The sequence below is a fragment of the Tinamus guttatus genome, unplaced genomic scaffold (assembly GCF_059628265.1).
Source record: "Tinamus guttatus ecotype Peru unplaced genomic scaffold, ASM5962826v1 Tinamus_guttatus_pri_ptg000355l, whole genome shotgun sequence".
NCBI classification, from domain to species: domain Eukaryota; kingdom Metazoa; phylum Chordata; class Aves; order Tinamiformes; family Tinamidae; genus Tinamus; species Tinamus guttatus.
Window position 1 is genome coordinate 3,180,969 of NW_028288889.1, and position 16,700 is coordinate 3,197,668.

At 37.0% G+C, this 16,700-nt stretch overlaps 1 protein-coding gene across 1 annotated transcript in view; it reads left to right on the top strand.

Moving 5' to 3' along the window:
- The window catches only part of CNTN1 (contactin 1), a 330,215-nt gene that overhangs the window by 251,379 nt on the left and 62,136 nt on the right, over positions 1-16,700 (top strand). The window contains exons 3-4 of the mRNA XM_088529924.1: positions 11,408-11,549; positions 13,810-13,982. Of these exons, the coding sequence (XP_088386050.1) occupies positions 11,408-11,549; positions 13,810-13,982 (315 nt within the window). The remainder of the gene's footprint in view (positions 1-11,407; positions 11,550-13,809; positions 13,983-16,700) is intronic.

Consider the following 16,700-nt stretch of genomic DNA (forward strand, 5'->3'; position numbering starts at 1 on the left):
AGGCAGTTATAATAAGGGTTGCTTTTCAGAGTGCACTTTGAGCAGTGCAAGGCAAATGAGAGCAGCAAATCACTCCTCAGGGAATATGGTGATGAATGTCAGTCCACTGCCAGAAAAGTTATTTCATGCCTTTTAATGGTAATATTTGATTCCTCTCCTCTTTCCCTTAACGTCTGTGCTCGCACCAAGACACTTCTAAGTTGCATGACTTCTTGTTCAAATTCATATCTTATTGCTGAGTTTGGATTTTAGACTTTTCTCTCATCACGCTCATCCCATACAAATCAGTTACCCAAACGATGGGATCATAACCTTGGGCCAAAATGATTTAGAGTCTGTTTCAGTAGCAGGGTTACTTTGTTTCTTTCTCCAAAAGACAAAACTGCAAAAAGGACCTTATTTTCTTTTGCTTATGAATACTTAATTACATTTGGATATAAGAGAAATGAATAGCAAAAGATGTTACTGTATTCCTCAAATGTTTTCATTCTAATCAAAGCATCCTATTCTGGAGGACATGGTGGGTGGGACTTTGAAATGCAGGGCCAGGTAGTACCTGATCTGAGGTCAGATCAGACTTCAGTAGCAGCTTGGCATTCTATTGACAGTTTTGGCTTGTACCAATTAAACCAATAGTCCAGGGTAAAAATACCAGAAGTACTTTCTGTTCTTTAGGGAACCTAATGCCTTATATTCAAAAATTCTACCTCTATTCAGGATCTCAAACCAGAAAACCAGTAAGACACAGGGGTTGTCAACACAGGACAGTTAATTCAACCTGTGTATGAGAATGTGTTTAGAGAATACACTAATTTTGTGAGTGTCTCATGTTTCATATGCATTTGGAAGACTTATATGGAAACGTTGTGCAGAATAGCCAGTGCACTCTAAATTCATTCCCAGTTTGCTGAGTATTAGCCTTCCCCTGAGATCAAGCTCTTAGCCTTTTAAGTCACTTTCAGTATCACACTTTCATTTCTAAGGAAAATCATCTAAATCACTTAATTATCTGATTGACAATGTGAGTATGCTTAAAACTATAATTGGTATTTTTTTGACATTCCTATTGGTAGTCTCAAAAGACAAGCAAACTTTATCCTGTCATTGTTAGGCATAAGTGGTGAAATTTGGTTTGGCAGGCACTTTACATACTTGAATCTTGCTGTAAAGGAGAGACTGCATAATTAACTACATTAACTCATCAGGAACTTCAGTGGCACATATGAGGAGTCAGTAGATAGGAGCAATTCTTCTGTCCTTTTCAGTCCAGATAGATAGAAAGAAGCAGTCTTCCCCAAGACTGTCCAACCTTTTTGTATGAGCTGTATTGGGACAACTTGAGTGGTTACTTGTTCTGTTCGAGTGCTGATGGGTTCTTGGGATTTGGTGACCTTGTAACCTCTTAATGGTTTGCACTGGTAGCTCTTCTGCATCAGGATCAGTGATTCTTATGTCTGAAGTATGAAATACTACATCACAAATTTTATGGACATGAAAACGTTATTCCTTTAGCATATAAGCTTCCCATTAATGCCAAGTGCAACTTTTCACACTTGATTATGACAGAAGTAGAAAAATCCAAACCTTAAATTATATATAGCTATATTTTGTTTGTTTGCTTTTTTTTTCTTTTTTTTCGCAGAATAGTGTGTTCAAAAATACATGTTGAAATCTGAGGTCTGGAATCTGCATAATTTAAAGCTTTTTTTATCACAATGTATGGCATTATTCACAATTTCTAGAGAAATTTTTTCTCTAAAAATAAGGAGTGGGTTAATATGCTTAATTACTGTTTATCTTGTCTGATTGGAATTTACAAGACCATTTTGTGCTGCTGCAGAGATGTTTGACATTTGTAAACAAATATTTGTGATACGTTTTGTGATCATAATGCTCAGAAACCTGAAAGTGCCTTGTTTATATTCCTATGAGTCTGGCAGAGATATTTTCATTCATTCCCAGACCAGCTTTGTACTAAGCATGAGCTCCTCAGATGCTGGTAAATACTCTTTTCTTTGACATATTGAATACTATTTGAGATACATTTTTAAATAGCAGATGGTTTCTACAGTTGTGATAGTAATATGAAGCCTGATGACCTAGTTATAGCTAAGATAATGAATGAGTCCATGACACTTCTGAACAGCATCCATTAGCATTCAAGGTTAATCTAGGCAGGTGCTGTGTCAACAGATCCTTGGCCTTCTGTAGTGCAAAAATATGTAATGGGATATGGCAATGTCAAAGAAAGAGATCAATACTGGTGAGAGTAATAGCAAATGTCTTGAGCAGTCAGTCACCTTCAGCAATGTTAAATGTCATGGCTAAGTTGTACAGGAAACAGGAACAGAAGAAGTTGCTCATTAGAAAAATGGAAGAAAGATGCTAATGCAAATAATTTTATTTTTTTTATTTAGCTTATTTCTGACATTGATCCGCAGGAAAAAAAATCCCTATGATGTGCTATCAATATTAACATCACAATTTGTGTTGTTTTTAGAATGAATTTGATTTTTAGAATGAAGTTGGTTTTTAACCAGCAAAGAACTTGAGCACACACTTAACATTACATTCATAGGTAATGCTGTGGATTTGGATCAGTTTATGCGCTACATGATAGGTCAGGTCTCTAAAGAATGTGAGACCTCTAATGAGAGCCCTTTAATGAATGCAGATTACATTCAGGGCTGTCTTGTTCTTTGCTTTAGGAAAGCAGTAGAACCATTTTACCTCTTCCATAGATGATGAAGTCCGTTAAAGATCTTAGTATGTAGGGGAAGCTCATGTAGCCCTCCCATAGTTGATACTTTGTGCTAAAAATATATTTTTTTAAAAAAGAAATTATTAAATATTTACCTAAAAATAAACCTACTGTGGAGCCTTGATAATCTTATATTTATCTTCAGAATGAATTTATTTTTTTATACATAGACATGCTGAAAGGAAAATTCTTAGAGAGTTATATATTCCATTTTAAAAACAAAATTAAAAATATATTTTTTAAAAAAAGCTTTTTTTTAAAAAAATACATGATGATTCTGTATATTAGTTCTTAGAGTTCTTCTCTAAAGTGTTCCACTTCAGTACAATCCAGAGAGACAGAATATCAATAACTTTGTGAGTGAGGATAAAGGTAAAAAGATCATTTTTATTCCAGGGCGATGGATTTTCCATATCCACCGCATGAAATATGGATTACTGTGAGACAACGTGAAAAGGCGTGTGTTGTAAATAATGCAGACAATGAAGATATGCTGGAAATTATCTGTTCTCACATTATGATATAAAATTAGAAAATGAGAATAAAATTTAATTCATAACATTCTTTGCTTATTGTCATACAAACAGTATGAAGACAGAATGATACACAGATGTTGTAACACAGTTTAGTGACTTATCTTGATTCAGAAGTGTCAGAGAAAATCATTATGAAACACTCGTAGTAGTAGTGATAACATTTCAGTGTATTATTGCCTTTGGGAGTTTTCTGGTTTCTTCTACGGATTGATTGCCTAAAATATTCAAGACTGGTTGAAAAGTCAGAAATAGAAGTATTCCTTTATCAACTTTCTGATTCTCATTACTGAAATTAATGGCAAAGTCTAAGGAAATTTAGTGTAATCCACTTGGGCTTGCTCCTTTAGCCTCATGCCATGTAACACATGCATCCTAGGTCAATAGACATCTCGTTGGTACAAATTCAGAAAATTCCTAAGTCCCTAAGGCTAGCGAATGTAGAACTAATTAAAAAAAGTTTATAAACGTAGAAAATGTCATTAAAAATTTGGGGGCTGGAGGAATAGGAAGGATTATTGAGTGAAGTACTTGAGCATGACTAGGATCCCTTATTTCAGCAACGTTGCGCCAAATGCTTGGGGTTACTATTTGCTTAGTAGTGGTTCTTCATGAATTTCTCTTACTGAAATATATTGCTGCAGACTGAGCGAATTCCCATGGAGTACTGAGTGGCAGCTGATATTGTCTGTACTTGTTATTCGTGCTCCAGATTGCAAAGGTCTCTCCACTTTGTGACTAATTGAAGGTGCTTAACTGATGTCCTTTTGCTTCCTCATTCGTACATCCCTGACCCAGGAGAAGGGCTAGTGTGGGTTAACTTCTCTCTCATTCCCTGGGCTGTAGGACTTTCTGATTTAGAGTTAGGTCAGTTAAGTCTTTCTGAGAACTAAGCGAAGCCTGACAACAGAGCAAAGAAAGAAGTAGCACAGTCCTCTCTAGCTCTGCAGAAGGAAGGAAAATTTGTGTGGACCAATTTTCTTTTTTTTTTTTTTTCCTGATTGAAATAATAACAAGTAAAATTGCCAAAGTCATGTGTTTGTTTCATATGTATTCGCTTCAACTTCTTGCATAACCATTTGTCAAATGTAATCCAAGCATGACATTCTGTTTTATAAACAGATTTAGGAAAGCTTAAAAACCATTATAATCCCACGAAGGCAGCTATCTAGAGAGACAGTAATTTTACCCCTAGGCTTTGTGGATTAAAGCTATGCTTTGAGATGTACAAGTATAGTATCTGTGCTGTTGGTAAATGACCCATAGAGGTATTGCATCAAAATAATGGCAATTTTGGAAACTGATAAATTATTGGGTAGATTGGAAATTTTATTCCTGTATATATCAATAAAATCACTGTTCTAAGAGATTTTTACATCAGGTTCATGGGGAGAAAAGTCTTTTACTTTTCATATTCACCTGCCATTCCCTGGATGGTGCTCAGTTTGGGTAACAAGGATCAGATATACGGTTAACGTGTTGGGATATGGAAGGGCATAACGACAATGCTTTCTCTTCATGCTTGACCTTCTCCATTTTCTTTGAGCATCTGAGAGCCTTACGGAACAAATAAGCAGCAGAAACCTCAGTTCCACTTCTGATGCAGCACTGGAGTGGAAGAATAATTTCTTCAGGGCAAAGACTGTTTCCTTGGCAATGTGTCTCTGCTCCTTGATCTTCCACAGAGGTTTCTTATCACTGCTGCAATACAGGCAAAGCCAGTCATGTAATGTCTCCTCAGCTGCAGAGGTGTGGGCAAGGCCACCGCTGTGCCCTCCCTCCTTTAAAAGTTGAAGAAATGAGAGATAAATTGTTAGCTTTCTGTTGATAGTCCCAAAAGTAGCTCAGAAGACTGAATTGCATGAAGAGGCTTCGGCACTGGATTCGGTGCCAGGAATCGGCTTCTGTACCCTGAGCTTGGCTGAGAGCATCTAGGTCATGCAGCATCTAGGTCAAAGTTGCAGTCAGATAAGTCCAGACTCCGATATAGGAAGATTCAACCTCCTTCATTTTAACTATCTGTAAATTAGGTATGTGATAATCTAAAAGTTGGGTGTTGCAGCTCCCTCTGTGGTTGATGCAGAAGGGCAGGCGGGGTGACTTTCCTGCTGCTGGTGCCTGTCTGACCCCTCAGACTGTTAGGAAAACCTGCACATCTAGCTTGGATCCCTAGGTCCCTAGATTTTAAAGTTATTTAAGTTAAATCACACACTTAATGTTAATAGGCTCTGAATTTTATAACAGTAAACAAGAAAGTAGAATTAGTAGAAAGGAGAAAAAAAAAAAAAAAGCATTTGATGTTCCATGACTTGCCACACATACTACTAAGCAACTCCTAAAAACATTTGCAACATGTAAAATCTGAAGCTGAGAATGCATAAAACAAAAGCAAACAGGTTTTATTTACTTTTCCAGATTGGAAACAAACACGATCATGAGTTGCTGTTTTCTCCTGTGAACTAAAAAAGGTTATGATGGTCTTTAATAAACTATATATTTCTAACTTTCATGTCTGGTTGAGATCACACACACACAGAGGTTTCTCTGATTTTCAGGTGCTTTGCTTCATGACACTATCCTTCATATGTGAACGGATTTTGATTTTCAGAATCAATTAGCGCCACGTAAGGACTGAATTAGCTGATCATAAAACAAGCAGTTGTGACTAAAAGTGATGTGGATGGCTGATGATGATGCAAACAGACTAACACTGGTATCTCTCAAGAGATAAATTATTTCCTCAGCACTGTAATGCAATGAAATTGATGTTTTCAGTTCGAGATTGTATATTGTCTATGGTAACAGGCTGGTACCATTGTTTAATACTACATAGAATGTAAATGTTATTTGTATATATAAAGGCTTCCATTGTAAATGAGGAGTGGGAAGAGTGATTGTGCAGAGACCTTCTTGGTGAACTTTTTAATTCAGTATTTCATACTAATAGAGGTAAGCAGCCAAGAGCCTGGTAAAATGCAGGGTGTAACTCAGTATAATATAAGAATTTTTAGTGAAACTGTGGATATTCAGGATTTTTTAGGAAGTTCATCAGAAAAGTCCAAATATTGAAGGTAAAGTTTAGATATTAAAAGAAAAACAAGAAAAACAATTTTAAGGACAATTTTTAGACATTGCATTGGAAGTGCTAAAGGAAGTAGAGAGTCTTACTCACTGGAGGGTTTTTATAACTAGTCAAAAAGATATCTTTTGGGTTGATTCGGTATGTCAGTCCCTGTTTTATGCACTTTTATGATAAAAGGGGAAGCAACAAGTATGCTGTAATTTAAAGGATTAAAATTCATGTGTTTAGAAAATGAAAAGTGAAAACATGAAAGTCTTGCTGCCATGAATATTGGGAGTGCATTCGTCTTCTGCAGGTCCATAACAAAGTGGGAACAGTCCTGGCAAGTCTCTAGATAACTAGAAATTTGACAAAAATTAGTGTGTTATCACTGGAGGGATAGTGCCGGCTGCTGAAGCAAGAAAATGCAACTGAAAATACCACCACACAGATCTCAGAATACAGAAAATTTATCCAGAACAATGTTTTTCAAATACTGCTTAACAGGACTATGTGGGAAAAAAATTGGGAAGAGCTAAGTTGAGTTCCACGTGTGGATATGTGTGCACATGAGCACTGTCCACCCTTTCCTAGGCAGGAAGAGGGGAGGGAAGCTAACTGCCTACAGTTCAATTCCTTCACCTGTTCCCCTAACACTGTCCATATTTCTGCCCCCAAATCATATCTGCATTATGAACTGTATTTTTCAGGCACCTCCTCTATATCATATCGACTTTCCTTTTTGCCTGTTCTGATTCCTCCAGTTCTGTCTCCCAGGCAGTTTTCCTCTATCTAGCTATTGCTGATTGCTTTCCATCCACTAATGTAAAGGCAACCCCAGATAACTTGTCCATTCCCCACAAAACAGCTATAGGACTCAAACCTTCATCCTCTCTATTTTGCTGTCTCCCAAGCTTCATAGGTTTTTATCCTGCATCTTCTCCACGCTCAGGCTGCTGAGCTTTGAAACCCAAACCGCACGTGTGCCCATGCTTCTCCCCATCTCACCTCAGCGTTCGTCCTGTGTGGGGTTGAATAGCAACCTCATACAGAGGACAGAAAAAGAGGCCTCTCTGGTATCGTGGGTAGTATATTCTTAGTGTATTTTTGAATGAAGAGCAGTAATCTAAGCTGGAGCCTTTCTTGGTCAATTTAGGATGTTTTTCATGTACAATAACTGCGTTTAGTTTTGACAAGCCAGTCTTTTCCTTTTATCCTTATATCAATCTTGAGCTAGAAAAAAATGGAAATGTTGCACAGGCTCTTCATAGTTTTTGTCTTTCTGAGAACAATTAAAATTGCAAACACAATGTTACTAATGACTTATATCCATGGTAGTTTTGCTGAAGTCATTCATCATTGAAGAAACAATTTAGAATTTCTCTGCTATGTTTGTTCCTGATGTGAATAATTTAGTGTCAATGTAATTTGGGAAATAGAATTAATAAATTATACATAGAATTATATTATGAAAATAGATAGTTAACTAATGAAAGCAGGTCTTTAGCAACAGGAGACAGAGATCAGGATATTGGAAATAAAACACAAGAAGTGGGCCTGCATGGAAAATATATTTTATATTTTTAATTATCTTTATATTTATAGATAGTAATATTAAGCATAATTTCTGTATCAAAAGGGAGGTGGACATGAGAAATAAGGGAAAGCAAGAAGCATGGAGCATAGAAGCTACAAGGCCATTGGAGTGGGCAGTTGTTTACGATACAGAGGAGCTTTATGGTGAAGGGTGGGAGTTCCAGGGAGGATTGATCCAAAGCTGATCAGCTGCTGATTGCTGTGGAATTTTTCTTTTTAAAGTCTGAGTGATACAACAGGAGTGTATATGGGTTAGAAAACGTCTTCTCCTCTATATAAACAGGGAGCCATCTTACATTGGTTTTAGAACTTATATTAACCAAAAATGTGATTCAAGATATCATAGAGTTAGAAAACTGATATTTCTGCAGCATTTTAGCTATTATAACTGTAGCTGAGAATGCACAATTAAATCATCTGACAGCTAGTGCTTTTTTTAATAAAATACATTTATATGGAAAAATATGACATTACCTGAATTAAATATACAGGATTTTATTGCACTGATTAAGCCCTTTTATTGTAACTTTTTTTTTCTCTACTCTTGGCAACATTTCATGACTTGACTGGGAAATTACTGCCTTAGGTGATTTCTGATTGTTATTTTCAGACAACTATTTTGTATCTTTTCTGAACATGTTGTATATTTTGTTATGAGCTGTCACAGGTTTGTGCTGTGAAAATAAAGGTGTGCTAATATAACTTGATATTTCACTTGCAAGGCTTTCAGATATATCTGTCTTACTTAGGCAGTACTTCTTTCAGATGGTTCAGTTAACATGACAAGCTTTTTCCTTTCCACTGGATACATGGCAGCACATCCCTCTGCTCCCGTTCTCTCATGCTCAGTCCTATCCCATCCTTGGTACTGACATGGGTATTCATCAGGGATCCAATTCAGCTCACTTAACTAGTAGAAAGCTGACCCAGAAAGCTAAGGGTGAATAGATGTCCACTTTCTTTAGCTCTGTCAGCTACCCAGAAGTCAAACAAGCGTGAGAGGTGTTGCAGGAACAGCTGGAGGGGGAATAACGCTGCCCAGCTAGAGTATCCACGGGAGAAGGGGACAGGACTGCCTTCCAGCAGTGCCCACTGTTACAGGGGATCCAGGATGTTATCTGGCACATAAAGGTTTGCTTGACTTTCACAAAGACTTCCTAATACATTTTAGCATTACTGAAAATCCTGAATCTCATTTCTAGAATTCACTGTACAAAGCCTTGAATAGCTAGAATTAAAAGAGAGGTTTTGCTCCAACTTAAAGTCCTGATCACATGCAATGTACCCAGAAAAGAAGGTAGTAAGAGTCTTGAGAGGTCATGTGCACCATCCTCTTGTCTAAAGAAGGACCAAAAATAGTAATATCTGTCTGTCTTCTCTTCCCTTGTTTCTGTGGTACATCCATTTTCTTCTTCCTTTCTGTACTTTAATCTCTCCCTTTCTCTTGGAAGCACAATTTCAGTGCAGTCTTTCAAACAATCTTTTTTCCAGATACTCTCAAGCTCTTCTCCTTCAGTCCCCACACTTAATTGCAGATGCACATTTCTTCACGTAAGGTGTGAGCATTTCTTGCTATTTTTTTTCACAAGGCCTTTCTCTTCCGATTCCGCCCCCCATGCTGTGTATGGGTTATTGGTTCACACTGAATTTTATGACTGAGAAAGGTTTATTTGTTGCCACTCCTAACGTGCATCCTGCTCATCTTTTTCTGCTCAGCTAGACATCTGAAACTGAATTCAAAATAGATTGCAGCAGAATTGCTATTATAAAGCATATTTGATAGGTGTGAGAAACAGACATTCACTCAGGATAACTAATAGTGCTGGAAGCATTAAAAATGCATGGCATGAGATGCCTAAGTGGTCTGTAACATCATTTGAGTCCTAAGGTGAATACAGTTCAGCTGCATGTGATATGGCTGGCTATTTGCTGCTAGCAGCCCTTGTTATTTTATATTCATATTTAAGTACCGTACAGAAACTGCCGCCAGCTTTGTGGCTCAGCCGTTTTAGGCCTTGCGCAAATACATCATTCCTGCTTTTACAGTCTAACACGACTCCTTCTTGGATCTATGGTGTGAAAGTTTTTGTGTAGTATTGTGCTTTAAAATATCAAAGCAGACAGATCGTTTTAGAAAGCTCTGCCTTTCTTTTTAGTCCTCCTCTCTGCTTCTTTGTAAGGCTTCTCTTCTCTGAATTCCTCCTGCAAAGGAAGTTGCCTGACGGTAAATGTCACAGGAGCCCAGTGCCTTTTGGACCCGTTCCTGTCCCCAAGGGAAACAGTGCTAACTAGAACTGGGAAGTGATTGTACTGTCTACCCATTTGCAGACAGTTTTCTGCTAATGCTCTAATCTACTGTCTGTTTGTGAATCAGGATTGTTTTATGCACATATGTTATTGTAATACTTACACAGTTTATAGCATTTAATGACATAGTAGGTTCTATCTTGCCTTTTATGTTTTATAAAACCTTCCTAATTTAATCTAAAAAGCATTAAAACCAAGTCCAAGAAGAGAGCAGAATCACAGTTTGATATAAGTACATTCACCTATTCATTGCCAATTTACATGCAGATCTATGCAGATTTTTTAAAATGCAGCATTATAGATATGTAGTGCCTTTTTTTTTTTTCCCAGAAGCATAGATAATACTGCATAATGCTAAAATTTCCCCAGCCTTACCCATTTGGAAGAAAATTTTAATCGAAAATGGTTCAGCCATCTATAAGGAGTATGTTAGGAAAACTATATTTATTTTTCTGGTATTACAGATCTTCCAGTGATTTTCCCAGAAAAGGACAGTTATGTCCTGGATTTGCTGAGCAGAAGTTTTCCTGTAAATTGACTCATTTCTGCCAGAAGATTGTTACAGATAATCAGACACAAAAGAGCGACCTTATACACTTGGAGGAGAGGAAGGAGAGCAGAAATGCAGTAGGGGAAGGCAGACCCTGAGACCTTTACAGCAATATCAACAAATGGAGGAGGATAAAGATTAAAAACACAATTTGTTATCGAAGCTTACTTTCAACGTTTATAGACCTTTGACTGATTGACTATGCAAGCTTAAATTATTTTTGATATAGAAGGTTGAATAAAAGAAGAGAAATGTGTTTTGGAAACTGTTGAAGGCTCAGCTCTGGTCTCTAAGATTAATATTTTCTCTACACAGTGAAGTAAAGATTCCTTTATTAAACACTTGGAGCTAGGTAGGAACTAAGGAGCACTTAATCTTTGGAGTGTCACTTTGTAGCTAGACCTGTTTGAGGAGAATTTGTTGGCAAATTTTCACTTATTTTCTTTGTATAGTACAATAATGATTCCTTCCATATATGTACGCATTGTTACTAAACAGGTCATAAGATAAGGAGCACTTAAGCTTTAGATTTTTGCTTTGCATTTGGATTTTTCTTCTGGTGAGAATTTATTCTTTAACTAATAATTGCTTTAAAACAGCCTTAGTTCCAGAGGAAGGAAACAAAGGTTATGGACCTGTTTTTGAGGAACAGCCTATTGATACCATCTACCCAGAAGAATCTTCAGATGGGCAAGTCTCAATGAACTGCAGGGCTCGGGCAATTCCTTTTCCTACTTACAGGTAAGATCTCTTTGTATTTTATGTAATAAGTGTTTCAGGTTTTAGTATGGAACGATTGGCTGTCTTAACAGGTAGATATTGTTTTCAGTGCTGGAAAGTAATGGGAGCCTTCCCGGTTTTCAGTAAGAATCAACCTTCATTTGCTTTGTCAAAGGCAGACCAGACTACAAGTGTTAAAAGTATCCCACCTCCATTGCATTAAATGTTTTTAGCATTCAAAACAATTAATGATCCAGATGCAAAATAAAAACAAGCTCTTTAAAAAATAGTAAAGAAGCTATCTTTATTTTTCTTTACTGTTTACTGTTGCTGCTAAAGCTAATTACTTGATGTAATTTTATATCTGAGTATAATTTTTCAGTGCAATGCATACTGTCAAAGTCTTTTTAACCAAAAATCACATTTGGGCTTGATGGGATTAGTTTATTTTAGTTTCTTGTTTAATTATTCTATGTATTTATTAATTGGTTTAAGTATATCAATTTACGATATAAGCAACAGGACAAGGGGTAATGGGTACAAGTTGAAACACAGGGAGTTCCAACCCCATATGAGGAAGAGCTTCTTTGCTGTGAGGGTGACAGAGCCCTGGAACAGGCTGCCCAGAGAGGTTGTGGAGTCTCCTTCTCTGGAGATCTTCAAAACCCGCCTGGATGCCACCCTGTGCCACGTGCTCTGGGTGTCCCTGCTGGAGCAGGAGGATTGGACTAGATGATCTCCAGAAGTCCCTGCCAACCTCAGACATTCTGAGATTCTGGGATCTTTCCTGCTTAAGGTAGGGAGACTGAAGTTCAAGTCCCTGTTTTTCTTGTTTCACTGGAGTGTTTTTATCCTATTTTATTCTGAAAGAAGAACCAAGTGTTGAACCTGGATATCTTACAGCCTATGATACTTTTGCAGCCACCCTCTTATAGAGACACTCATGAATGTGCCTCATAAACCACTGAAGAAGTGAAAAACCTTATTCTTGGAAAATTTTTCATCTAGTTTCGTCATACACTTACATGTGCAACCTTTTCCATAATACTTGTATTTTCACTCGTAGAGCAATTAGTAAAAACTAACAGAGTAAAACATCATTGTGAGATCCTATGAGTTCATTTCTGCTATCATTTCTTTCTATGAGAAATTGCAATTTTAACTTCAAAAATCATTACTCAGAAAATTTTGGTACAACTTTTCAAAAAGGAAGCAAAACAAATGCCTTCTCATTTTCAAAAAACGCTATATGTCTTTAGTTTGTGAAGACTTTTCTCGCTCTTTAAATATAGTAAGTTGTACCTTTCCTGTTTTGCTCAGAAAATTCGACATTACTTTAAAACAGGATTATGGGCTCCTCCTTGTGGCCACACATATACATTCCTATAGCTCATAAATTCTGGTTCACACACACTTCTGGTTCGCACTCATCTCTTGAGTTCCTCCACTAGTTTGAGAAGTGAAGGTTGCAACAACTCAGTAAACTAACTGTAGGGTTTTACAGTTAAGATGGAAGTTTCTAGCACTTTTTTGATTGTAATAAATAGGTTTTACATCCAAATTGCCTTGGGTTTTTCACTAACTTCACTGAAATTCAGGCTTTACAAAATATTTGTAGCCCCTAGAGCAAATTCACAAGAAGCTCCCAAATATCACACTAATCCATACTTTAAAAATCCAGAAGGAATGTGTTCTTTGCCAATATGGCCTTAGCTAGCTAGCTATTTGGGGATAATTATAGTCCCAGTGTTTGGTGTGCTCTGTGTCTGTCCTTTAACCATTTGTTTCAGGATCTGGCAGCAGGGGGGCTGGGGCTGACAGGACCTGAGCAAGGGCCGCCCGGAAGCCCCGGCACAGCAGAGCCATGAGGCTGTGCTGAGTTCCTGCTCCCAGCAGCGCCTGGCCTGTAGTCAGTGTCGTCCCTGTAGCAAAGACAGGGCCCATCAGCTTGTCCTGAGCTCTGTGCAGCTACATTTATGTTTCCAGCACCTGAGCTATCTCATTTTCAGCCAGTAAGGGTATCCTGTAATACATTGCCTGCAATCAAGTTTAACCTAGGACACCTCTCTGAGCAGGTTGAAGCAAACTGAGATAAAGAATCTGTGAAGTTTGTTAAGTTATAGGCTTTTGCTGGAGGAAAATGAGAAGAGGTATAGAAATATATTAATAAACTCATATATAGTTAATCACAACATATGAGGCCATTAGGAAGTTCTTTTTCAAATCATACTTCTTACCAGATTTGTTTTTGGGGTGCAAATCTCTTGTCTTTTTTCCATAGGTGGAAACTCAACAACTGGGACATTGATTTAACGAAGGAACGCTACAGTATGGTGGGAGGCAGACTGGTAATCAATAATCCAGAGAAATCGAAGGATGGTGGAAAATATGTCTGCATAGTATCGAATATCTTTGGAACTGTCAGAAGCAGTGAAGCCACTCTGAGTTTTGGATGTAAGCAGATGTTTATAAAATAAATATTTAGAATAAATATTTAGAAACATTCCAGTTAGTTGGAGATGTCCAATGTTTTATATTGCAGTGTTTAGCTACATATATGTCATATAGCTATATTAGTAAGAGCAATCTTAGTTACTTTAATCTGCAGAGATGTTCTTTATTATTCAGCCCACCTTAAAAGCTGTTGAGTAATTTATTGTTAAATTATTAAAGAGACTCACAAAGCCAGATCTTGAAATCACCATGTCGAGACTTTTATTTTAAGGCATGGTAGAACCTTAGGGGGAAATAGGCCGAGAAGAAGACACAAGTGGGGATGGATGGTGGCCAGGCTCTGGCCTGGTGAAGCTGCAGCTGGGCTGCCTGATGGAGGGAGGCACGATGCCCTGGAGTCAAGTGGACTCCCTGACTCCTGCTCTCCAGTAAAGGCCCTGCTGGAGACATTTCTGTCAACTTCAGAAAATCATGATCTAGTGAATGCCTGCATATGCACAGGCCCACACCATCAACAAATACATGCATTGCAGAGAACTGATGTGCTGCATGAAGTTTAATGTAAAATTTTCTGACCGAAGACAGAGGCTTTGGGATTTTTGTTTTATTTTGCCTTCATTTTTTTACAGCTGGCAGTATTTTTTTCTAGCATGAAAAAAGTTCCAGGCTGTTATTTCCATCTGATGGAAATGACATCAGAATTCAGTGTGCAGTGCAGACATTCCTAAAATCAGTGGAATTAGAGGTCTACGCAGCAGGGATCAGTGATGCCAGTCTTGAGCACCCGATGGGATAAAAGCTACAGTGACACCTGCGGCTACTTTAGGCAAATAAATGTAATAGATGAAAGGAGTAGAATCACAACAGTCCTAGACATCAAGAGAATTTCGTAGTTAGTGTACTGAACAAGTATCGTGAACAGAACCTTAATAGGCAGTTTTTAAATTTTTAAATGCTAGTAGAGCAAAGTGCTGAGGAACAGGATTGAAAAGATACTTGGAAGCTCATAAATGACTGATTAAAATATGTTATTATACTTCTCATTTAGCTTGCTATGTTTCTTCTACTTCTATGGTAATTTGTAAAAACTTTCTAGTCTCTTTTCACAACAGTTATGATAGTTTCAAGAGATTTTAATATAGTTGCTAAAATGCAGAAAATTTCTGATCAGTAGAACTTTCGATTGGAAAATGACAACAACTTTTTAGAAGAGTTTGAAAACATATTGACCAGCTACAATTTCTGAGATGCCTTTTCTTTCTATCCTAACGTTAAATGGGCAAAAATTGTGGAACAAAACCCACACACATTTGTAAACTTCATGAATTCAGATGCATGGTGATTAATCCATATGAAGACACTGTATTTGATAGAACTGGATTGCCTGCCAAGACGAAAAGAAATAATTCTTTCTAGATTTAATGTAATAAACCACTAGAAATTTTTTCTAGCTGTAATAAAAACATCCTTTAAGGAAGGAATTTTATTTTTCAAGAATATTTAGTGGCTTTTTGGTGTGTGCTGAGCACAATCAGAAACTAATGTACTGTTTTTTTTTTTTTTCTGGAAAATAGTTTCCAAATAGTAAAACATAGCAATTAAATAGCAGAGAGGCTACACAGTGCAGAAAAGAACCATAATGAAGATAAAATTCCCTACTCTTAACTTACCTATGAGTGCAGTGATTATGCTAATTTTTTCACTCTAGCTAAAAATTAATGTTTTTCATTTAAGAATACACAAATTTGTGTTTGTTAAAATAACTGAATAATAGTGAAAAAGTGATTACGCAAAGACATCAAAACCCAAGAGTACAGAGCATTTCCTAAGTGGAATAGAGCATACAATTACATCTTGCTTTACTGTTCCTCAAATCTACCATTGTCCATATGCAAGGCAGTATCAAATTAGCAATAAAGTTATTGCTAATGATTATCATTTTGAACATTTTCTGGTTTCTGTAACAGATTTTAAACCTCACGCCATTCCAGTGAAAGCAGAGATGGAAAATAGTGGCAGCTTTACAAAATGATGGAAAGGTCTGCAACAAGAGGAATAGGAATGTGTGGGAGAGCTCAGAAAATACACCAAAGAGAAATAGTAGTTGATTAGTAAGGTCCATGCTGACAAACGGGATGGGAATATATTCAAACTATTACAGGATTTAAATGAATTGAGGCATTTCAGACATTCAGGCATTCCTTGAATTTGATTCCCAGTGTTTTCTGGTAATCCTTGCTAATTCAGTCTGATAGATTCTGTTTCTTCTATAATAAATAAAACTTGGTCAAATTAGTTGTGAGCTGGTTGTGGACGACTGTATACATCCAATGTGTTACAGCTCAGAGTAAAATTATATTGAATGCTAATATCAAAAGTCCTTAGAATGATCCACTACGATGCTATCGTGTACTATCTAATCAAAAGACAGTCACTGGAAAAATGTATGTTATCTTCTGTTTTATGTTTAAGAAAGCATAATGATATTTCCTTCCTAGATTTGTGTAGTCTTTGAGATCTGATAGCTGTGACTGGCCTTGGAGGAGTCTTTTACCTGTTCTGCATGCAGCAAGTGTCTATGTTATTGCATCTGTTACGTTTATAGACTTATCTCAGCCTGTTTGTTATGAAGTTAAGAAATTAGTTATTTATATAAAATGCAAAGTATCTAGTGGATCTGTCTAACTCTACACCGCAATTTACAGTGGTCTATGGTCT